This window comes from Solanum stenotomum, chromosome 9 (genome assembly GCF_019186545.1).
Source record: "Solanum stenotomum isolate F172 chromosome 9, ASM1918654v1, whole genome shotgun sequence".
Taxonomy (NCBI): Eukaryota; Viridiplantae; Streptophyta; class Magnoliopsida; order Solanales; family Solanaceae; genus Solanum; species Solanum stenotomum.
The window spans coordinates 6,119,936-6,144,847 of record NC_064290.1 but is presented as its reverse complement, the minus strand read 5'-3'; the positions used below and the strand labels follow the sequence as shown (position 1 = coordinate 6,144,847).

Sequence of the window (24,912 nt, the reverse complement as noted above, 5' to 3'; positions counted from 1 at the left end):
GGCGAGGGTAGTGGGTGGGGGTAAAAAAATAAAAAAATTGAAATTAGAAATATCTTTTAAAAACAATTTTTAATATTTTTTTTGGGAGGGGTGGGGGTAGGGGTGAAGATGGGGTAAAAGAATTGAATTTAAAAACAAGCTTTAAAATTTTGTTTTTTTTTGGGAGGGGGGGGGGGGTTGGGGGGCTGGTTTGAGGGTAGGGACAAAAATAAATTGATTTTTTCAACAAAAAAGTAATTGTAATTTGAAGTTGAAAGAGAAGTTTGGAAAATGTTTTCCTTAAGTTTTTAAGGGAAGTCATTTTCCTTAAATTTGAGGAAAATGAGTTGATTTGGAAAACATTTTCCAAAACATTTAACCCAACCAAACATAAGAAAATTGGAAAACATTTTCTGTTTTCCTTCATACCAAACACACCATTGGTCCTTACTTTTATTTTCATTCTGAGTATTCCATCCCTTGGACGAGTTCTTAGTATGTACATTTAATTCATTGCATAAATTTTACTTGTTACATAAATGTCATTTCCTTCATCTCTAAACTCACATTCCAATTTTATTTCATGTGTTTTTTTTTGTTTTCTCCAGCATCTACTAACGCGACACCTCAGGCCATTCCAACTTGTAAGACAATATATAATGTAGATACTGGCGATACTTGTGACAATATTATTAAGTTTTTCGATCTGGAAGTTGAGAAATTCAGTTCTTTAAATCCAAATCTTAATTGTGACAAACTTTTTGTGGGTGAATATGTATGTCTCAATGGCACCTTATCTACTTGAGGATGGCCATGAATCATTATATTGTACTTGATTACAAGTATATGCATCTCTAGTCTTAGTCGATGCAAATTAAATCTCTACTATATATTTGTATCCCTTTTAATCCATGGTTAAATTAAACCAAGAAATTTACTTGGTTATGTTGTATTAATCAATTATCAAGTGATGTTGTTTGTCTTTTATTGAAGTTAATTATGTTGGTTATGACTTATGACTTATATTGTGTTTAATGATCACTAGCAAAAATAATTTACAAGTCAACAGCTTACTTCTGAAAAGCTAGGTGTTGTTTGTCCGTATTTAAACTAGTATGATCACTTAATCAATATATAACATCATAATTATATTTGAGGAAGTAAAAAAGAATAACTAATCATCTAATAATACAATTGACTAAAGCAACAGTATTGAAGTCAGTAATATGGTTAGTTCAGTTAGTTACTGTGGGCCTGACAGCTAGGTGATTAGCACTCATAAGAAGTTAGTTAAAAAGGTGTAGTGAGTTAGTTATCATTCATGACAATTAGAATGAGTGATCATCTTGTATAAATACATTGTATTTCTGTTCATATTATTCATAATGAATAGTCTTATTTCTTCTCTAGTTACACTTTCTTAGATCTATAAGATCAGATCAAAGTTCATGAATGTCAAACTCAATTGAGTGTTTGGATTCACAACTTATCATGGTATCAAAGCAGAGATCTCTGCTCTAGATTGTCTTTCGCAAAGTACATCTTCCCAGCTTGTCATTAGCTTCAACAATGGCAGATTTGACAGTTGACACTCTACCACATCATCATCCGCTGTATTTACAGTCTTTAGATACACCGGGTGTAGCCTTACACACGATCAAGCTTACAGGACCAGAAAACTATGGACTATGGAGTAGATCGATGAGGCTGGCATTATAGGTGAAAAATAAGCTAGGTTTTGTAGATGGAACCTGCCTGAAGAGTCTGTACAAAGATGAATTGGCTGCTCAATGAGAGAGGTGCAATGCAGTGGTTTTATCATGGATTAGTAGTACAGTGGCTCCAAATTTTCTAACTACGATCATGTATGCATCAAATGCTAGAAGAGTTTGGAAGGATTTCAAAGAAAGGTTTGAAAAATCAAATCTCACAAGAGTTTATCAGTTGTGGACAGATGTTGCAAGCCTTAAGCAAGGTACTGACTCTGTCACTGACTATTATTCCAAATTAAGAGATTTATGGGATGAGTTTGATGTACTTGTACCATTTCCTTCTTGTGAATGTGCTGAAGCAAAGTCCTACACGAATCACTTGCATCAACAGAGATTATTGATGTTTTTGATGGGGCTGAATGAAACCTATAGTCATGTAAGGAGTGATATACTTCTTAAATCAGAAGCACCTAGTGTTAATCAAGCTTACTCTATTGTAGTGCAAGAAGAAAGTCAAAGAGTGTTAGGTGTAGTTGATTCCAACAAAGAACCACTTACTATGTTGGCTGGTAGAGGACAAAATTACAAAGGAAAAAAACCACTTCTAGATACTCCATGTGAGATCTGTGGATTTAGAAATCACCTTACAGCTGACTGTTACAGACTGGTAGGGTATCCATCAGATTTTAAAAGCAAAAGGAAACCTCCACAAATAGGATCCAATACATCAAGTTCTCATCATAGTGGTGCTAGTGCTAGCAGATCTGGAAACTCTAGTCATACAGGTACTGGTAATTTCAGATCTTATGCTAATAATGTAGCTGCTGATAAAGAAGGCAAGGGTCACAATGAGCTTAGCAATGATGAACTAGATAAGGTCAGGATAATGCTGCATCATAAGGACACACAAGAATGTCAAGCTAATCTGACACGTAATGTGTCTCTTTCAAACTTACAATGTGTACATGAATGGATCATTGATTCAAGAACCATACATCATGTTACCTCTTGTAAAAGCTTGCTGCATGACTTGAAACAACTAAAGGGATCCAATACAGTACAACTACCAACAAGACTAAGAGCAGGCATACTGCATACTGGAAGCTCCACTATTTTAGGGGATCTTAAGTTGAAAGATGTCTTGCATGTACCTGAGTTCAAGTTCAACCTAATATCAGTAGCCAAACTAACTAAGGACCTGTCCTGTAGTGTTAGCTTCTTTCCTAACATTTGTATATTACAGGATCTCTACAATGGCAAGGTGATTGGGATTGGTAGAGAACACAATGGTCTATATCTACAAAAAGATGAAATAACTGCAGTTGCAGGGACATCTGTTAGAACATGGAATCAGACTGATCTATGGCATATCAGACTTGGGCATCCATCTCTTAAAGCAATGCAACACATCTCTTCTCTCAAGGATCATGTGGATGTTGGCAAGCCCTATTGCTGTCATACTTACCCTTTAGCTAAGCAACATAGATTAGTTTTTCCTGTGATTCATAGTGCTTCAGATCATTGTTTTCAGTTCATACATGTAGATGTATGGGGACCTTACAAGACACCTACATATGACAAGAAACAGTATTTTGTTACAATTGTTGATGATTTTAGTAGGTTTACCTAGATATGTCTCATTCAATACAAAACTGAAATGACTCTCATTTTGAAAAATTTTCTGACCATGATTTCCACACAGTTCAATACTAAAATACAGGTTGTTAGGACAGATAATGGTACCGAATTCTTTAATATGAGTTGTAATACTCTTTTTTCTTCCCTTGGTATTGTACATCAAAGTTTTTGTGCATACACTTCACAGCAAAATGGAGTGGATGAGAGAAAGCATAGGCATATTTTGGAGACTGCTAGGGCCTTAAGATTTCATAGTGGAATGCCTATTAAATATTGGGGTCATTGTGTCAAAACAGCTACATATTTGATTAACAAAATCCCTAGTAGTGTATTATAGGGCAAATCTCCTTACACTGTGCTATATGGGAAGGACCCTAACCTAAGTCACTTGAGGATTTTTGGTTGTTTATCCTTTGCATCTGTCTTGCCCAGGCTAGATAAGTTTGCTCCAAGAGCCAAAAAGACAGTTATGATGGGCTATTCAGAAACTCAAAAGGGATATAAACTATTGAACCTGGAGAATAATCAGTTATTTATTAGTAGGAATGTTACTTTCATAGAGGACATGTTTCCTTTCAAAGAAGATCCTCAAGTGCCAGTGGAGTTAATATTGCCTGATTCTGAAATATTTGTTATTGGAGATGATAAGGTGATGGAAACTAGCAATTATGACATACCAGTTATAGTGTCACATGAGTTACCTGATGGATCAGAAGCTGCAGAGGAGGTTATTGTGCCTGAGCACTCACCTCATGTTGACACACTCAGAGGAATTGATCTAGCTCCAGTTGAAACAACTGATCCTGCTAATGTTACAGTTCCACCTGAAGAGACTAGAAGAACTAGGAAGCCTCCCTTCTGGCACAAAGATTATATAGTCCCACAGAAGATCAATTCATCTTGTTTATATCCTATTGATGATTACTTATCCTACTCTAATCTGAGTCACACTTATCAATCCTATGTAGCTGCAATTTTTGGAGTTGTAGAGCCCTTTAATTTCAGAGAAGCATTTCTTGACCAACAGTGGATAGATGCAATACAGGCTGAGGTGAATGCATTGGAACAGAATCAGACTTGGATCATTGTTGATCTGCCCATTGGAAAGAAAGCTATTGGGTCAAAATGGGTGTACAAAATCAAACATAAAGCCAATGGTGACATAGAAAGATACAAAGCAAGGTTGGTGGCCAAAGGGCACAACTAGCAGGAAGGCTTGGACTACCATGAAACCTTTTCTCCCGTAGCCAAAATGGTCATTGTGCGAACTGTTATTGGAGTTGCAGCATCTCATAACTGTCTTTTGTATCAAATGGATGTGCATAATGCTTTCCTACAAGGTGACTTGACTGACGAAGTATACATGACATTACCTCAGGGCTTCCAGAGGCAGAGGGCGAACAAAGTTTGTAAACTTCTCAAGTCTCTATATGGAATTAAACAAGCCTCTAGGCAATGGAATCTTAAGCTGACTGATGCTTTGGTTGAGGCTGGATATACACAAAGTCCCTATGATCATTCACTATGCACTAAGAAGATTGAAACTGATGTTGCTGTGGTCTTAGTTTATGTGGATGACCTACTCATTACAGGTAGCAGCAATAAAATGATTCAAGACATAAAGGATGCATTGCACAACAATTTTAGCATGAAGGATCTTGGAGACCTTAGATATTTTCTAGGGATTGAGATACTGAGATCAAGGACATGAATACTACTGAACCAAAGAAAGTATGCACTAGAGTTGATTTCTGATTGTGGACTAAGTGGTTCTAAGCCAACAGCTACACCATTGGAGCCTAATAAGAAGTTCACCTCAGTGGATTATGATGAATTCACAGGAAACACAAGTGATCCTTTGTTCAAAGATGTTACAGCCTACCAAAGGCTTGTTGGGAGGTTGTTGTACTTAACCACAACAAGACCTGATATATGCTTTGCTGTACAAGTACTGTCACAGTTCATGCAAAGGCCAAAAATGTCTCATTGGGAAGCAGGGATGAGACTAGTGAGATACATCAAGGGCTGTCCAGGGCAAGGAATACTGCTAAGCAGTGAACCTAGTACACAGTTAGAAAGATTTTGTGATTCAGATTGGGCAGCATGTCCTAACACAAGAAGATCAGTGACGGGGTATACAATAAAACTGGGAAATTCTCTTATTTCTTGGAAGTCAAAGAAACAACATATAGTGAGCAGAAGCTCAGCTGAAGCTGAATACAGAAGTATGGTTGCAGCAGTTTCAAAAATTATATGGCCGGTGGGAATCTTAAAGGAGATAAATGTGAATATAGAGACACCTGTTAGGCTACATTGCGACAGTAAAGCAGCAATACAAATCAGTGTTAATCCTATATTCCATGAGATGACAAAGCATATTGAGATTGACTGTCATTTTGTGAGGGAGAAAGTCAAAGATGGACTGATACAGGCAGAGTATGTCAACACTAAAGAGCAACTAGCAGACCTGCTGACAAAAGGCTTGGGAGCTGCACAACATCATCTTTTATTAGGCAAACTTGGAGTATTTGATGTATACACAAACTCCAGCTTGAAGGGGACTATTGAAGTCAGTAATATAGTTAGTTCAATTAGTTACTGTGGGCCTGACAGCTAGGTGATTAGCACTCATAAGAAATTAGTTAAAAAGGTGCAGTGAGTTAGTTATCATTCATGACAATTAGAATGAGTGATCATCTTGTATAAATACATTGTATTTATGTTCATATTATTCATAATGAATAGTCTTCTTTCTTCTCTAGTTACACTTTCATAGATCTGTAAGATCAGATCAAAGTTCATGAATATCAAACTCAATTGAGTGTTTGGATTCACAACTTATCAAACAGCCACTACTCTGCTTCTAGTTTCCTTCTCATTGTTTCCCTTGTTGAGAACAGAAGCTCTCCCGGTAAGTATATATTATTCCTGATTCATATTATCTGTCTTTTAAATTGGTAACGTTATGTTGTGTGATTCAGATTAACAAACCAGAAATAATAAAAGATGAAAAGAAAAAGAAAAGAACTATCCGAGTCCACAGAATCCACTGTGTGTCCTTAAGAAATTTAATCCCCTCAAGTACCTGAGGTTGCAGATTAATTCCTCCCAAGATAAAACAGATTAATTATTAAAGAAGTAGCGGTACCTCAAACTTTGATAATTTCAACGAACTCAAAATAACAGCAACGAATCACACATACAGACACGATCGATCGATTTTGTTTTGAAAGAAATGTATGAAGAAGAAGGGAAGAATTCAATGCAGAAAAATGAGAGAAAGTCTCTCTATTTATAGCCAACAAGTCTCTCTATTTATAGCCAACAAAGGGTAAATGTCACAATTCTTTGGAAAAAGAACAACCTTTCAGAAAGGTCACAACTCTTTGGAAAAGGCACACCCTTTCAAACTGTCACAACCCATTAGAAAAGACACAACCTTTCATAAAGGTCACATTCCTTCGACAAAGTCACAACCCTTCAGGAGAGTCACAACTCTTCAGGAGAATCACAATCCTCATTTCTTGTTCAGACCTTTAAAACCCAACACGTTATATTTATTCAAACGAATTTTGTTTACTAAGACAACTAATATTTCTTATAGGAGGAAGTATACATTTCCTTTTTGCTTTTATTATTTGAATGACTACTGAAACACTGTTGCAAATTTTATAGAAAATATTTGATCTCGAGCTTGTAAAAGTTTTTATAGTTTAAAGTATGTCAAAGACATTGTCCTTCAGGATATTTCCCTAGTATAGGTGTATTACCCAGAATTCAACAAATTATAGGAGCTAGGAACTAACAATGTTTCAATAAGAAAAAAACCAAACACTATAGAATATGGGAAAGATAAATTTCTTATGAAGTAATCATCTAATTTCAAATGACTGAAATTTTTGTCTCCAACGTCTATATGAAATTAATGGGAATAAAGACGTGATAAAGGCTTTTTAATTATATTCAAGGCTATCTGATAATACTCTATTAATCATGGGTGAAGAAATATTGACATAATTGTGATAATGGCTAGTAACGATTAAAAATAAAGACTCTTTAATTATTAATAATTATACATTGATGGTTGAATATAGACATTTTTTCCCACATGAATATTCAGAGAATGAATCTAGACATATACCTAGCCAATGATTACACTACCCTTTCTAACAATTGCTATCTCTATTTCTCTCTTCTTCTTTTTTTTGGTGTGGGTGATTTATAGATGGATCCATGGGGAATTCTATTACAATTTGCGATAAAATCTATGGTGTTCAAAGCGGTGATACATGTGTTAGCGTTATTAAAAAATTTCAATTGACAATTGGTGAATTCAGTTCAGTAAATCCAAATCTTGATTGTGAAAATTTGTTCATTGGTCAATGGTTGTGCCTCGATGGCTCTATTTCCTCATAACTCATGGAGTTTGTAAATGAACAAGAAACCAAATAACTAAACTTGTATTAGTTATTTGTTGATCTCAATAAATTGATGGATCAATGGTGCTTCTATGTTGAATTATGTGTAAAGCAATTTTCAACTCAACTTCTCTATAGTTATCTTATAAAAACTAAAAGAATATCAGAACAAACAACGTCGTTATAAAGAGATTACAGTACATAAATAAAACACATAGACAAATGACAAATCCATCCATCCAACCAAGAAAGTAAGTTTATTGATCAAAATATATAATTAAAGAACATTAATATAGGTAATTTCATGGAATAACATTAATTTTTAGGGGGTGAAGTATACTGATCCTTGTGAAGCAATGCATATGGTGGTGATGGACTAGCCCCAGATGGTGGTGATGGGCCTCTTGGTAACATTGGAAGAATATATGAAGATCCATCTCCAGTACTGCTAATTCCTTGTTGTGATACAACTTTGGATGTTAGCCTTTCACTGTTTGAAAGATTGGCAGACAGAGTAAGCAAAAGCATCAAGGCAAATATGAGATTGGATTTTTTCTTAGTGATAGACATGGTTAAAAAGTAGAGATTTTTTGAGAATTGTCTAACTTCTTTTTCTTGGTTGATTTGAAGGTTTAGTGAGACCTCCTTGATGTTGTTTATATAGTGTCAAGAACTGGTGTAGCCAAGAATTAAACGAAGGATATCCAAATAAAGGGGAAAAAATGAACGGTGTCCAAAAAAAGAAGAAAAACGAAGGATGTCCAAAAAAAGGGGAAAAAGATTGCTGCTAGTGAGATTCATAGGAATTTTACGAAGGGTGTTTAAAAAAGGAGGAAAAAAACGAAGGGTGTCCAAAAAAAAGAAAAACCAAGGGTGTCCAAAAAAAGGGGAGAAAATTGCTACTAGTGAGATTCGATAGGAATTTCACGAAGGGTATCCAAAAAAAAGGAAAAAAACAAAAAGTGTCTATAAAATGGAAAAAAATTTACTGCTAGTAAAATTCAAACATATGAGCGCTTAGAACTCTTTCAAGTACATCTAAAATCACTAGGCCACTGGCGTCAAAGTTATCAAACTTACTGGAGCGGTGAATCTGTGGAATTTAATACTAGTACATCCTTTCTATTTTATGGAAAAAGTTTTTGTCCATGAATAAGACAATTATAAGTATCAAATATATACTTTTAGTGAGTGGGGTTGGGGGTTGGGGGCTGGGGGGAGTTTTATTTGTCTTTAAACTATTTGTTTTCTATAAAAAGTAAAGTTTATCTTAGCAAAGTTCAAGGAATCATGTCATTTAACAATAAAATAAAATATTTTACTTGTCTGAATTGATATGATATTATTTCCCTTTTTAGTTCATTTTAAAATGATACATTTTTATATTTAAATTTTATTTGATCATAGTTTCGGAATTGAAACTCAAGCAATTAAGTTTTTGAAGTTGTAAATTTTGAAATTTGAAGATTTATTTGGACATATGTATTTATTTGGGAAAAAAATAAGTTTTGTGAGTGAGTGAAATTCCTTTCAAATATTGATAATCAAAGTTTGAAAATTTGATCAAATTTTATGGTCAAATAAATAATTTTTTAAAAAAAATCTTATCCAAAATCTATGATCAAATCTTAATGAGATAATTTATAATCACACATATTTATGACTTATTTTGAAATTAGGGCTATTCAAAATCAAACTGAAATCGATAACTCGAACCGAAAAAAAGTTATTGGTTTATCAATAATGAGTTACTGGTTCAGTGATTTTGATAACAGTTTTGATTTTTTTTGTTATTGGTTCTTAACGGTTTGAGGTTTTTTCTTAACGGGAACCAATAACTTGATAGTAAATTAAATAATTATATTTATGTCATTTTTGTATAAAGTCCCTGATTTAGAGTTTGGTTACCTACTTTTGGTTGTCTCAAACTCTTGGTTATTCTACAATGTAAAAGTGTTTACTTTTGAGCAAGATTTAATTTGTGAACTCATGTGCATGGTTCATTTGGTTTGTCACCTTGTTTCTAAGTGTTTTTCAATGTTTTCTTTTTATGTCAAATCTTAATGGTTAAACCGATAACGATAAATAACTGATAAGTCAATATCTTAATAGTTCTATAACGGTTTAGCATATATACAAACCGATCATTAATAAGCTAAACCAATAAACTTCAAAGTCAAATCGAACTGACCGATACGCAGCCCTATTTAAAATACAAATTTCAAAAGTATTTCTTTCATCCTAAAACTTTACACTCAGTCAAATACCTTCCTATAAATTAAGACAAAAAATTAAAATAAATAATTTTTTAACAAATTAAAATGGGGAGTGTGTGACATAATATATTACTCACATAATAATGAGCAAAAAGAAGTAGCAAACTTAAATTTGGATTTAGTGTGAACAAATTTTAGCATTTATTTGGATACAATAATCTGATTATTAATGGACAGCTAGATACTGCACTTGAAACAAATCCGATCTTGGATATGACAATATCGTCTTTGCTGAATGGTTGTGCCTCGAGGGCTATGTTGCGTTATGACGCATCATCAAACCTTCTTTTCTTTAGGAAGTGGTAGGTGGTGGCTACGGGGTGTGATGCAAGCGAGATTGAATTTAGGTCGATTAAAATTGATTGAGTCAATAAATAAGTAGATTATTGATATATATGCTTAAAAATTACTTAAGTTGAAATAGGTAAAAGAATTAAAAATGGTTATGTTCTTTCCATCCGTCCTTGAGTTAAGGCGAGTGAAAGTTGATACGAACGTTACGGTCTACAAATATTCTAGAAAAGGGAAATTTGAAAGAGGCACAACATACACTTTACATATCTTTCACATATAGTTGACCAACGTTATAGTTTGAACTTTGAGAACATATACGTACAATTGATTGTACATACATCCAACTTCTACTTTGAGAATACATACATATATACACAGCTGGTCACACATATATACACATATAGTTGCAATCAAATATTGTATCCTTGAGATCTCTACCAAAACGATCGAAAATGTTTCAAAAAAGTAGGCATACGACGTACAAAAAGTTTACGCCCTTCCTTATCTCTAAAGATAGGGTCAATTAGGATTATATTTTAAAAAAATGAGTGATAATAGCGTTATTTATGAAAATATAACTAGACCTCGATTCGTAAAGTGTGATTATTGAAAATTTTCGTCTTTATATCTTTTTTAGGATAGTTATGTAGTTTATCCAACTTCTACTATGAGAACACATACGTATATATATATATATATACCGTTGATCACACATAGATACACATTCAGTTATAATCAAATAGTACTGTAGCCTTGCTATTCAATTAGGATTATATTTGCAAAAACGAGTGTTAATAGCGTTATTTATGAAAAAATCCCATTAAAATTTAACTAGGCCTCAATTCATGAAATATGATTATTAAAAAATTTCATCTTTAATCTCTTTTGGGATAGTTATGCAGTAATATATATATATAGAGAGAGACCTTTAAGATCATAATCTTATTTTTTTTTTTTAGAAAATTGAAAAATTATTTTTAAAAAATTGTAGATTACAATCTAAAATTTTGTAAGTTATTTTAAACATTATATCACAATCTAAAAATTTATAACTTACTACAAATATAAGATAATAGTTAGTATTTTGTTTTTAAGGTTGAACTTTATATGAGTAGGTATCAAACCCAAATTTAATATTGTCCAAAGGATAATTTTTCAAAATTTATATTTGCACAAATTTTAAAAATAGAAATAAAATCTTAATAATATATTAAATAGGTAAATCAACCATGTGATTACATTGTATTTCCTCTATCTAACTTTATTTGTCAAACATATTAAAAATAATTGTTCAACTTTACTTATTTAAAAAATTAAAAAATAATTTTTCTATTTTATCTTTACTATTAAATAATTATTTTTTAATTATTAAGTAATTTATAATTAATAGAGGTAATATAGTAAAAATAAACGGAGGAGTACATATTATCCCTCTTGAAGGGAGGAGGAGCGTGAGCACGGTGTTAAATCAGAACTTAACCACCGTTTATGACCCAATTTTTAGCCTTTAAATCAAAATCGGAGCGTCAATTCGAGCCGTTTAATATCCAACGGCCACGATGGAGCGGACAATCCAACGTTTGATTTCTCTGTCCCCAACGGTCAAAAACTTGAAAATACAAAAAGGCTCAACAATTTTCCCCAATTCAGAATCAGCTTTTCTCTCCATCTACATCAAGAAATTTTCAAGATTCATCTTTTTTGTTACTTCTTTTGTGAAATTTTTTGAAACCCATTTGTGAAAAATGAGTGTTTTACAATACCCAGAAGGGATTAATCCAGCAGATGTTCAGATATGGAATAATGCTGCTTTTGATAATGGCGATTCTGCAGATTTTTCTTCACTGAAACGTTCTTGGTTAACGGATTCCTTTGAATCTGATGTCTCAAGCAAGGAGAATCAGACTCCTTCGTTTGAGAATTCTTCATCTGTTAATCTGTCAATTTCGATGCCCTTCAAGCCGCTAAACCCAAATGGGGCTCTGGAGAATTCAAGACTCAAACTAAACAAGTCCATTTCTAAACAGAGTGTTGATGAGATGAGTATGGCAAGTAGAAAGAGTGGAAAGGATAGCGATTTCCCCGATGAAAAGAGGATTGATGAGGAAATTGAAGAAATTGAAAAGGAGATTAGTAGATTGAATTCGAAATTAGAGGTATTGAGAATTGAAAAGGCGGAAAAAAGTTTCAAGATTGTTGAAAAGAGAGGGAGGGTTGTGCCAGCAAAGTTTATGGAGCCAAAAATGAGTGTTAAGATTGGAGAGGAGAAGAAAAAGATTGATGAGAGTTCATCAATGAGTGCAAAAACAAAGGTGCAGACAAGAAGGGGTCTTAGTTTAGGACCATCTGAGATTTTCGCTGGAACGCGTAGTCGAGGGTTGAGTATGGGGCCATCAGAGATTTTTGCAGGGACAAAGGCAGGGAAATTGGGAAAGCAGGAAATGATTACACCTGTTCAGCCAATACAAAACAGGCGAAAGTCTTGTTTTTGGAAGCTTCAAGAGATCGAAGAAGAAAGGGGAAAAAGTTCAAGCCTTAGTCCCAAATCAAGAAAAGCTGCAGCAAGAACTATGGCTTCAAGGCAGGCAGTTACTACAATTGCATCAAAGAAGAATCTGAAGAAGGATGATGCATTTCTGAGTTCAGTTCAACCAAAGAAGTTATTCAAAGATGGCGAAAAGTCTGTTCCTGCTAGCAAGAAGCCTCAGAGGCCAGGGAGGGTTGTGGCTAGTAGGTACAATCAGAGCACAAATCAGTCATCAGTAGTGAGAAAGAGGTCTTTACCTGAGAATGATAAGGATGAGACTAAGAGAAATGAAAAGAAACGATCTTTATCGGTAGGGAAAACGCGTGTATCACAAACAGAAAACAAGAATTTGGCTACTGAAAGCAGGGTGAAAAAGAGATGGGAAATTCCTAGTGAGATAGTAGTCCATGCTAGTACAGAAAGTGAAAAATCTCCACTGAGCATTACTGTGAAGCCTGATTTGCTTCCTAGAATTAGGATTGCTCGGTGCACTGTCAATGAGACTCCCCGGGATTCTGGACCTGCCAAAAGAGTGGTTGAGCTGATAGGCAAGAAATCATTTTTCAGCAATGATGAAGATAAGGAGCCATCAGTCTGTCAAGTTCTCAGTTTTGCCGATGAAGATGCTGAAGAGGAATAATGTGAAATAAGGGGAGCTCACCCTTTTCATTATGATCTTTATATTTTCAGTCCTGCCTTTTAATTTTTGTTCATTCTTATCTGAGGCATACTAGTATTCTAGCTTGTTTGGTACAATATGAATAAGGCTTTGTGTTGCAGTATGTGGCCAAGTTACTTTTACTAAGGAAAATGTTGGACATTACTATTGCTTCCTCCTTGTTATATATAGGTTGTTGTTTCAGCTGTTTTAGAATTTTGCAAGGGAAGAAACTTACTTCTCTGTGCTTCATAATTCACTTTGATGATAATATAAGAGCTCATGCTTGAGGCAAATTAATGACGTAAGATTTCAATTACATGCTGCAGTCCTCTTGTTGGAAAAGTCTGTATGATCGACCTTATGTCCTTAAGTGTCTGTCAAAAGGGTTGGCTCGTTGGTTAGGTTCCTCGTTTTCACCCCACCTATGGGATTTCACTGGTTTTGTTGTTGTTGTCTTAAAGTGTCTCGTGATGGAAGTTGCATCTCAGTGACTTAGTCTTCCCTTGAGGTTCTTATGCTACTTTCTTTTTGTAGCCATCTCCTACATCCTTGTAACTAATATCATCTTCATACTTACCCACCCCTTACCCCAGGCAGCTTCTTAAGGTATAAGCGGCTGAAACATTTTGGCAGTTGAAGTCAATGTAATTCTGATATTAGTGTTTCTCCAGCCTAGATTTGTGTATCCTTCCCCTTGGAGACTTCCCTACATTATTGGTGGTGGCTTAATTGATAAAAGACCTTTGTTTCTCTTTTGTGTGTTGGTATTTTCATTGGTGGTGGTTTCATTCATAACAGATTTTCTCTTATGTTCTTTGGTGTATGCTTATTTCATTTTTTCGAGTTTGGACAACAGGTCTAGTTTTACTCCCTAGCTTCTTCATGTTGCCCGGTCTTGTGATTAATCATCGCTACATTTCTGTTGTGAAATGCAATTTCTCTTTTAAGGGACAAACTTCTACAGCTCTCTAACTTAAGGATGACAGTCATATAATTCAGTTTATTTCACTTCCATATCTGGCTAATTTCTTCTTTTTTCATTTATACTTTAAACTTACTAAACTCAGGGCTGCATCATTGGACTTTAAAAGTTCTTCTTTACATTACTTCAGAACTACTTATCTTCTTAATTCTTATACTCAACCAAGTACTAGCTTTCTCATCTTCATCCTTTTCAGTTCCTTAACTTTTAGGTTAAGTCATTTTCAGTTTGCAGTTGATGTCAACTGTTGCATACCTTTTAAGATGCTTCTCTTGTTGTCAAAGTAGTATCAAGCTATGTTGCTCGAACTCTCCAACATTGCTGTGCACCTATGTCGGATTCTCCAAAATGCAGTAACTAGCTTCTCTTTATGTTATATGAATTCCATATTTCCATATGCTATAGGCAAATGAGTCATCTCCAGAAACTGGATTTCCCAAAGAGTTGGTCATTTGCTAAGATCCATGAACAAGCAAAGAGCTTTTGTCCCTATATTTTGTCCATGAGGAAGCAATTCTATGAAATATTTCTGGAGATTCATCAAGTGTAGGACAGTAGGAATCCCATGTTGCCATAGGTAAATAATTTTTCTGCAGAAACTAGATGTCACAAAGAACAAGTCATTTGAAATCCATGACCAAGTAAGAGCTTTTAATCCTACATTTTGTCAATGAAATATGTATTTGAAGTTATGTAGCTCAACACCCTCTAATACATGTAATTTAATCGCTCGACACATTATATAACTCAACAAACTCTTACAACAACAGTAACTATGCCTCAATCTCAAACAGATAGGGGAACTCCACAAACTCTTATACGTAAAGCTTTCCCTTGAGATCAGCACACCTTGACTACAGACTTGTGAGAGTTAGAAAGTACATGTAAGCAATACTTTGTATTTAGTTTAGTGTATATATATATAGGTGTAAAATAGTTATCCTCCGACGGGATATTAGTTAATCTCAATAGGAAATATCACTAATAAAATTATAAACTCAGTCTCTAATCAATAATACTATCTATCATATGAAATGGACTGAGAGAGGTACCATGGTTTGAGTCAACGCTGAAAATACGAAACTAATATTATTTGCACATTTAAGTCAAAACAAATATTATTTGCACATTTAAGTCGAAACTAATATTATTTGCACATTTAAGGTTGGTCATTTTGTCCATAATTAATTTGAAATAGTGAATGTGAATTGTGATGTTAGTATTTTTATTTGAGACCAATAAGGATTGTTGCAAAGTAGTAATTATTCACTTTTTTATTTTTAATCAAACGAGTCTCCTTGGATACAAACTCGCCTTTGTTAGGGAGCTTTTACCTTTAATGTGGAAATTTTCTATATAAATTCGAATTTAGTCATGCCCCGATACACATATCAAACATCAAATCGGGTAAAAAATTATTTTAAAAATATTTTGCACAAAATAATAATTTCCCCTAGCAAAATTTCAACTTTTTGAAGTAATCTTATTTAAATACAATTTCAATTCTAATTATTTTTTTTGAGCTTCAACCAAATAAATATTGAAACGCCTACATATTACATATGTAAACTCTACACATTTATCATAAAAAAACATAATTTTAATTTTTTTAACCATTAGATATAGGCAATAATACACGTCGTCTCCAGTCCTTCTACAGCCGAAAATGCGAGCAAGGGTTTCTCTTTAAGCTCTTGAGAAACCATGAAAATTAGGGGTTTTAGGCTCTTCCCCCTATTCATTGAATCTACAATTTCGACAGTCAATGCTTAAAACCCTAGTTTGGGTTTCATAAAACCCCCAAAATCTCTGCAGAAAAGATGGTAGCAGCTGCTTTGAATGGCAGAGCAAAGCTGAGCACTTTAACTTTCTTATTATGCCGCTCTTGTTTTAATCGATTGAACTATAGTGTTGCTGTTGGGTTACACTCGTCTGCTAAAGGATTTCGAGCATTCAACACATTGCATCATTGTGGAAATTTCTTTCTTGACGTGAGTATTATTCTTTTGGGTTATTTAGTTTCTTTACCTAAAAATGCATACCACTCCGTTTCAGTTTGTTTGTCTTTTTGACTTAATACAGAGTTTAAGAAAGGAAAAAACACTTTTTTTTTTAATCCTGTGGTCTTGAGCTAAATATAGGTTGAATTTACCAAACTCTCCTTTAATCTTATGGTCGTAAGCATGTCATGTGTTGAAGAGTTGCCGATAAGGAAGTGTAAGTCAAACAAATTGAAATGGAGGGAGTACTAAATGCTTATTTTATTGATTGTTGGGGAATAAACAAGGAGACGAAAGGGAACATACATGATGTGTAAAGGTCCTTTGCCCTTTATATTTTGGAGTGGTTGAAGTTTGACAAATTTAGTGTATTTTTTCTTATTTATGAAAGAGCACAGTTAGATAGGGGATGTTCTTTTTTGTGCAAGTGTGCTAAGAGTTATTGTTATTATTAGTAACCAGCCAAAAGAAATGAACTTTGATTCAAGCTGGCCCAGGTCCAATAATCCAGGTTTTTGATCTTTAGTAAGAGACATGATATATGAGAATGTCACTTGGTAATGGTTGTTTGCAGTTGTTATCTTTTCTTTTTTTCATTTGGTAATGCTTGTATGCAGCTTTAATCTTCTCCTTCATTTTTTTTGGGTGGGGAATGGGTTAGGGTTGGTGTTTTCATGTCAAATGGGAGTTGGTTAAAGTGACTGAGTTATAAGCCTTGAAGTTTATCTGAATGATCTAGTTCATGGAAATAGATTTCAAATCATCTCATGCAAAGTTTGAACTAGGAAGCTATGAACTGTATTTTGTACTACAGAGGCCTGTTTGAGTATATGGGTTGGTAGTTAAGTCTCATTTCACAATTAACTCAGAGAACTCAACTTTGAGATTGGGAAACTTTTTTTGCAACACTTAATTAAGAGATTATATTTCTTTTGACTCTAGTCCTGTTGACAATCTTGGGTCACTTGCTTTATCTATTTCTATTAGGGAAGTACAATCTTTTCTTTGGTCGTTTAATGTTGTGATTTACTGCTAATTTCTAATACAGAATTGTATTAAATCCATCCCAGTTGGAGTCCTCCTCAATTGGCCAACTTTTGCCCCTAGTATTTTTGGCTGCTGCCAATCATTCTCAACCCAGGCATCCCCCGCTGAAATTGTGGATGATGTGTTGGCAGAAGTTCTCTTGGTTATGGCCAATTCTCAAAGTTCAGGAGAGGAACTCTGTGCTACATATATTGATAAGTTTTGCAATGACAGAAATCTATCAGGAGCCATTAGGCTAGTGCGGACCTTGCATGATAAAAATATCCCCCTCCGCCCTAGTGCACACAATCGCCTTCTGAAAGCTGCAATCGAGGAAAACGATATTGGCCTCCTATGTCAGTGTTTCAAGGATCTGTTAGTATCTTGCAAATCTCTGAATTCATCTACATATCTTATCTTTGCTCAGGCATTTATCAAAGAAAATGATGTTCCCTGCTTACTAAGATTTATCCGGGAGATTTCGGAGTTGATATTTCCAAGTAGTACTACAGTTATGAATAGGATCATCTTTGCCTTCGCTGAATGTGGACAGATTGACAGGGCCTTGCTGATTTTTGATCAGATGAAGAGTTTGAAATCCAAACCCGATGTGATCACATATAACACCATTTTGGGAATTTTAGGGAAGTGTGGTAGAATAGATGAAATGCTTAATGAGTTTTTGGCAATGAAAGAGGATGGGCTAATTCCTGATATTGTTTCTTATAATACCTTAATTACTGGATTGCGAAAGGTTGGCAGGCTTGAGTCGTGCTTAGTATTTTTCAGGGAGATGTGTGAGAGAGAAATTGAACCAGATTTGCGAACTTATAGTGCTTTGATTGACAGCTTCGGAAAATCTGGTAATATTGAAGAATCTCTGAGACTTTTTAATGAGATGAAGCACAAGGGTATCTGCCCATCAATTCATGTTTACAAATTACTGATTAGTAATTTAAAGAAGATGGGTAAGTTTGAGTTGGCTATTGCCTTTTCAAATGAGATGAAGGAATCAATCTCAAATCATCATGGGTCAAACTATAATCGACAGAAAAACAGATAGTATAGCAGTGCAAAATTGATCATGGATTCCGGTTGAGTAATGTTTACAAAGAGCATCAGTTTGCTGCATGCTGTTGCCGGCTGCTGCTGCTATCTTCAACAAGAAGGGATATGCTGTGGTATGTATTTTCATAGAATATATGTTCTCTCCAACTTAAAATGGATCTGCAGACTGGTGTATGTTCATAGTATATGATTCTATTATTAAAGGGACAACTTCTTGTTTGGAATTATTGCCGTGCATAACGAAGTTTAAAAAGATCTTCTTTTGGTTACAGGCCAGTAAAGTTGAAGAACCATAACCAGCCATCTGGTCCAATCATAGGCTGACTTCCCCACATTCGATGGTTGGATCTCTGAAATGACTACACACCTGAATTTTTCAAAGTATTATTCCTTGTGGGGTTCTCCTTAATATGCTCTTATCCTGCATGAAAAGGGAGAAGTGATGCATCTAGTTGATGTTTAATGGTGTAAATATCAAATTATTTTGTGTATATTGTAACCTCATTTATAGTTTGGTGCATCATGTAAGTGGTGTAAAAGGGTTTCTCTACTATCTGAGCTCCTTTTTTTTAGCAGAATAAACAAAGAGATATTACAATTGTATGATGTGTTTCATCCACCTTTACATGTAAAAAAAAATCCATTTTTCTTGTACCTCATTGATGTGCTTTCTAGTAATCAATGATCAATCTATAGAATACTTGCAAGTAATGGCAGAGCCACGTTCAATTGATCCCTTTCTGTAGAAAATTGTACAGTGAAGTTCTTTTTACACTGTATTGTTTGTTGAATCCCAGAAACACAAGAGAAGCTTGAAGCTTAAATATATCAGTTATCCGACTACAAACTGTGACATTTTTGCACTATTTTTGAATCTCTTTGTTTTCATTTCTGCTTTCGGCCCCTGCTTGCAAGCAGTGAAATGCTATTACCATAAGAAACAAGTCGAACTATACCCTTTGTAAGTGCCAGAAAGGCTGGTAGAATTCTAAAGAATACTGATGAAATATTACTTGGAACCAGGAAGTTGGTTACGGAAATACAATCCGAACAAGATTTCTTAACTACACTAATAAGAAGAGCTCAATTACAGTATGTAAAAAGCAATAAATCCAGATTTGTGATATTGTTTCAGATTCTGCTAGAATCCCTCCCAAATGTGGAGCGCCTTATCCAATCAGATACCACCAACACCCTTGTACGCCAACTGACTAGCTTGCTGAAATATGAAACCAAACACATTAATGTGATTACAGGAAAAATGGTGTTCACACCAAACAGATGTCATATACACAAACTTATATATTGCCTGGTTTGATGTAAACACGGGGTACGGTAATTTGACAAGACTTACCTTGCATATACTGAGTACCAGAGCCACTGAGTACTGTGACCTATTGAAACCCAGTCTCCAGGGAGTTGAGCTGCAGTCTGTTCCCCACCCAAAGGTGCAAATTGCCCCAAATGCCTATACCTGTTAGAGAGGGAGAACGAACAAACACGAAGCATAAGATCAGAAAAGGTCAGAGTTAAACACTTAATGTCAACTCTAAGCAAGAGTTCATAAGATTTCCTATTCAAATATGAATGTCAATTTTCTTCATAATTGAGAGGTGGTCTACCTAAAAGGATGGAAGCGATGGCGCCCTGTTCCTCTAAATCTTAGTGGACCTTCTGGATTTGCTTCACATATTTGCAAGCGATTGAAACAGTCAGCGAGGTAGCTNGGGGGGGGGGGTTTGGTTGGGGGCTGATTTGAGGATAAAGACAAAATAAATTGATTTTTTCAACAAAAAAAATAATTGTAGTTTGAAGTTGAAAGAGAGTTTTGAAAAATGTTTTCCTTAAGTTTTGTAGGGAAGTCATTTTCCTTAAATTTGAGGAAAATAAGTTGATTTGGAAAACATTTTCCAAAACATTTAATCCAACCAAACATGAAAAAATTGAAAAACATTCCGAAAAATGTTTTCCTTCATACCAAACACACCCTTAATGTCAACTCTAAGCAAGAGTTCATAAGATTTCCTATTCAAATATGAATGTCCATTTTCTTCATAATCAACAGGTTCATCCCTAGTGAGTGATTTTCATGCCTACCTAAAAGGATGGAAGCGATGGCGCCCTGTTCCTCTAAATCTTAGTGGACCTTCTGGATTTGCTTCACATATTTGCAAGCGATTGAAACAGTCAGCGAGGTAGCTACCTTGTTGAGCCGCAACCTAGAATGTTAAACAGTAATGACAGAAGCATAAGATAAGGAATGGAAGCATATAAACAAGAGAAAAACAATCTCTATATATTCATTCACCTGTGCTGTAGCAGGAAGATTTTTCATCTGTGAGTCTACTTCAGCAAGTAATTTCTTAAACTTTTCGATGTTAATTTCAGCAACTTCTTCTGAATTCTTTAGTAAAGCATTAAAGTTTTTCAACTGCTTTTTCTTCAGATAAAGCTCCACTTGAGGGTACCTCTCACATATGTCTTGGATCACTTCTTTAAAATCCTCCACTCTTAGAGTGCCTGAATTGTTCTTGTCTGCCTTGCTAAATATGATTGAAATATCTTCCTGAAATGTATATTTCAACACTATATAAACGAACGGAAAAGCTCAGAACAGAAACAAACGAATCAAAATACCACAAGTGTGAGCATAATAGTATCAATTCCTGATCTTGATTTAAAACGTCGTACCAATATGAGGGAGAGTGAGGGTGGAACAGGTAAGTGAAGTTAAGTTCCCTTTAGTACATTTAGGATTAGGAAATGAGAGTTGTTACAAGTTGAGACTTCTTCAGGTTCCAAGAAATGCTGCTAAATTGTTGAAATTCAGTATAAGAAATCAAAAGCTAAGGATTGAGTATAACTTTACCATGACACTGCGTTGGTTTACTGTGGCGCAATCACCTAGAGCATAAATCTCTTTGCACCCTTCAACTCTGAGCCATTCATCCGTTGCTAAGATTCGTCTGTTTGTCTGCAAACCATCAACGAAAACAGATTGGTACGAACGTGAGTTGGTGCTGAAACAAGTAAAGGTTAACAAGAAATGCAGTGATACTAAAATTGAACATACCTGACCAATTTGCTTCATGAAATCCATAACGACAGGGCGAGATCCAATGCCAGTAGCCCAGACACACATTCCATATGGTATGGTAACAGTTTGGCCAGTGCTTCTCTCTTTGGTTGATATTTCACGATCACTTACTTTCACCACCATTGATCCAGTTTTCAGCTCAATACCGTCCCTAGCAAATTTTTCCTCAGCAAAAGCAGTAATTCTTTTGTCAAACCTGAAATGGTGAAATTTTGAACAGCTTATTGCAGATCCTCACAGATAGATGAGCAAGCAAACAAGTTACAAGCTTTAATATCGTATGAATTGGGCCAATTGATCGAAAAGCACATTTCAATCTTGCTATCAAAAACTATGTGCTTGGACTGTCTGATCCAAATCCGAGCAACATAGGTTCAAAATCCAAAAGCTATACTGTAGTATGTGGAGAGAATGTTACTTACATGTTCAGTATATTATCTCCGGCCTCAAGTAGTGTTATACTGACGTATTCTTTAAGTGCAGGATACAACTTGGCGAGATCCTCTTTCACAAAATCGTGAAGCTCTGCAGCAAACTCCACACCTGCTGGACCACCTCCAACAACCACAAAGTGAAGAATTCTCTTCCTCTCGGCTTCACTTATGCTTGGAAGGCTTGCCTTCTCGAAACAATCTATCACAGTCCTACGAATTTTCTGTGCATCTTCAACTTCCTGCATTGAAATATCATTGCTTGCTCTTCAAAAAACTATATAAGGTGTATCTATATTTATAGAAACTATATAAGTATTGGTTTAGTTTATGCTTGGAAGGCTTGCCTTCTCGAAACAATCTACCACAGTCCTACGAATTTTAGTTTATGCAAGATCGAGTCACAAGACTCAAATGTACCTTCAGAGACTATACTTCAATTCAATATAGTTACCTTTAGAAAGTGTGCATTCTCCACAACACCAGGGGTGTTGAAAGTATTTGCTCGAGCGCCCATAGCAATCACCAAGTAGTCATAATCTACGGTAAACTCTTCTATTCCACCACCCAAATGATTTGGTTGGGTTGTTTTACAGTGAACTTTCTTGTTTACTGTGTCAATCTTGAAACACTCAGCTTCCTTGAAATCAGCATCAAAGTTTTTCTGTTACACATAAATACGCGACAAGGCATCAGTAAGGGTGAAGATGAAAAACAACAAACATTAGATCAATGATGTGTATAACCTTTTTGACAATATTACGAATTGGTTCTACGATGCTCCTTGCTTCAACTGTGCCACAAGTAACACTAGGTAACAGAGGAGTAAAGGCAAAATAGTTGCGAGGAGACACGACCTGGACAGAATAAGAAGGGTCTTTCAAATTCTTAAGAAAACTTGTTCCTGCCCAGCCTGTTCCAAGCACTACAATTTTCTTCTTCTTAATAATATCATCTTGACCTGCATCAGCAAATGCAGTGTGACATACAGTAGCTAGCCCTCCGCCACTGCAAATTCCAAAGCAAATCAGTCGATCATAAATAAATTAGTGCCCGCGATATGAATCATCTATGTATTCCACTATATTCAGGTTTCCATTAGAGAAAATTCCAGGCAAATTTATATTCAGCACAAAGATTAAACAGAAATGAGAACTGCGGTCACACCTTCAAACAATTATTTGCAAAATATGACAGGTAATTGAAGAAGCAAATAACCACAAGTGTCTGGATTTGCTGAAATCAGTGGCGGGAGCAAGAATTTTCACTAAGAGGTTCAAAATATGAAAAAGTAACCGACGTGGTGGAAGCCAAAGTAGGTTCAACATCTACTCAATATATATATATATATATAATTTTAACAATGTATAAACAGTGTAAGTTTCATTTGCAGAGATTCAAATTCATCATCTTTGTGTCTATTATGAATGTAAGTTTTTCTTTAGAAAAACAAAATTTGAATTCAGAATTTAGTTTTCACATCCAAAGATGCAGAGTGTTACTGTTACCTACCCAAATTGTTGACTTTAAAATGGCACTAGTGAATATGATGAGCAAGTATAAAAATGCACATTCAATTTCAAGCTATCTTACTCTCTCTCCGTTCACTTTTACTTGTCCATTTGTCACTTTCAACATATCTTTAAAACGGAACTCTTTTTATGGTTTCAACATTGCGCACACAATTCAATAACAAATCGAAATGATAATTATTATTTTTTCATATTTTTATATTATGGCAAAATGCTCAGACCAATCATTCCAAAATAGTAACAGTTTTCGAACCCAATAAATTAACACTATTGTTGTACAATTCCGGACTTGTACCCAAAAATGGTGCCAAAAACATTTTTATGCTTTGTTTTATATATAAGATGTTGAATCTCCTTCGTACACGAGAAAGTAAGTCACCTGTTCAAAAACTGTTATAGATCCAAGTTTTGAATCCCATGTACTATAGTGCTATTACATTTTATTTTTCGAATCCCTCAACAAGCAAGACAAATAAAAATGTTAATCAAGCAAATGCTAAAATGAGAAAGAAACTATAGATTATGACACTAAACAAACACACAAAATTGGAAATAGAGTTGACATACCTAACAGTGAAAAGCACTAGAAGTTTAGGAAGATGAGGGTAGTCATTGAAAGCCTTAGAGGCCCTTTGAAAAAAACTATACCCACTCATTATTATTATTGTGTTGCAACCCTAATGAATTCACTCTTTCAATTTATATAATAAAGAAGGAAACTAAGGAGAAATTTGTCAAAATTTTCAAACTTTCCATACATGAACGTAGTTACAGCACAGCCACTTTTTATTGTTTGTTTGTCTGTTTTGCTTTTTTAAGGGACTACTAGTGGAGTAACTGTCAAGTAATAGCCAATTTTAACGCTATTTCACTTGTCAAATACCTAAAAACTAGGGAACGTGTCATTGTTTGATCTCCATCTTATTAGGACTCTGCAAGTACAATCATACCTGGCGGTTCATGGTTATGGTTAAAAAATTAAATCGATTTAAAAAACTTTGTACTTGTGATATATATAAAAGACCCATCTCAGACATTTATTCTCTCCGTCCATTTTTAATTGTCATAGACTTATAGATTCCTTTTAGAGTCAAACTATAAAAAATTTGACTAAGGTTTTTACGATTTTTTTTCATCATATTGGTATGCAATTTATAGTACTTTTCGTATAGTTTTTTAATATCTAAATTTTTTAGTTAGAATATCGATTTAATGTAATTTAATTTAACTTTAAAAAATAGTCAAATTGACTTTCGAAAAGTGGACAGGAG

General features: G+C 34.7%; 3 protein-coding genes across 3 annotated transcripts; 2 read left to right on the top strand and 1 right to left on the bottom strand.

The window, feature by feature from the left end:
• Positions 1-11,956: 11,956 nt before the first annotated feature.
• LOC125877976 (uncharacterized) lies at positions 11,957-13,668 on the top strand. Its single transcript, XM_049559270.1, has one exon. It carries the CDS (start codon positions 12,063-12,065, stop codon positions 13,482-13,484), a length of 1,422 nt encoding a protein of 473 aa, XP_049415227.1. The 5' UTR covers positions 11,957-12,062; the 3' UTR covers positions 13,485-13,668.
• A 2,446-nt stretch (positions 13,669-16,114) lies between these two features.
• LOC125877978 (pentatricopeptide repeat-containing protein At1g11900) lies at positions 16,115-18,991 on the top strand. The gene is made up of 3 exons (XM_049559271.1): positions 16,115-16,478; positions 17,536-18,694; positions 18,854-18,991. The coding sequence occupies exons 1-2, from the start codon at positions 16,308-16,310 to the stop codon at positions 18,574-18,576; spliced, it is 1,212 nt and encodes a 403-aa protein (XP_049415228.1). The 5' UTR covers positions 16,115-16,307; the 3' UTR covers positions 18,577-18,694; positions 18,854-18,991.
• A 634-nt stretch (positions 18,992-19,625) lies between these two features.
• On the bottom strand, positions 19,626-24,432 carry LOC125876113 (external alternative NAD(P)H-ubiquinone oxidoreductase B3, mitochondrial-like). Its single transcript, XM_049557229.1, has 10 exons — positions 24,209-24,432; positions 22,856-23,117; positions 22,564-22,773; positions 22,101-22,351; positions 21,655-21,874; positions 21,451-21,555; positions 20,890-21,147; positions 20,679-20,800; positions 19,936-20,055; positions 19,626-19,800 (listed from the first exon to the last, which is right to left on the bottom strand). The coding sequence occupies exons 1-10, from the start codon at positions 24,295-24,297 to the stop codon at positions 19,713-19,715; spliced, it is 1,725 nt and encodes a 574-aa protein (XP_049413186.1). The 5' UTR covers positions 24,298-24,432; the 3' UTR covers positions 19,626-19,712.
• Positions 24,433-24,912: the final 480 nt, after the last annotated feature.

Coding starts and splice junctions, on each gene's coding strand:
- LOC125877976 (XM_049559270.1), top strand. CDS start 12,063: ATGAGTGTTTTACAATACCCAGAAGGGATTAATCCAGCAGATGTTCAG.
- LOC125877978 (XM_049559271.1), top strand. CDS start 16,308: ATGGTAGCAGCTGCTTTGAATGGCAGAGCAAAGCTGAGCACTTTAACT. Junction 16,479..17,535: donor GTGGAAATTTCTTTCTTGAC/GTGAGTATTATT, acceptor TTTCTAATACAG/AATTGTATTAAATCCATCCC.
- LOC125876113 (XM_049557229.1), bottom strand. CDS start 24,297: ATGAGTGGGTATAGTTTTTTTCAAAGGGCCTCTAAGGCTTTCAATGAC. Junction 21,556..21,654: donor TCATGAAGCAAATTGGTCAG/GTATGTTCAATT, acceptor GATGGTTTGCAG/ACAAACAGACGAATCTTAGC. Junction 21,148..21,450: donor TAAACCAACGCAGTGTCATG/GTAAAGTTATAC, acceptor TATACATTTCAG/GAAGATATTTCAATCATATT.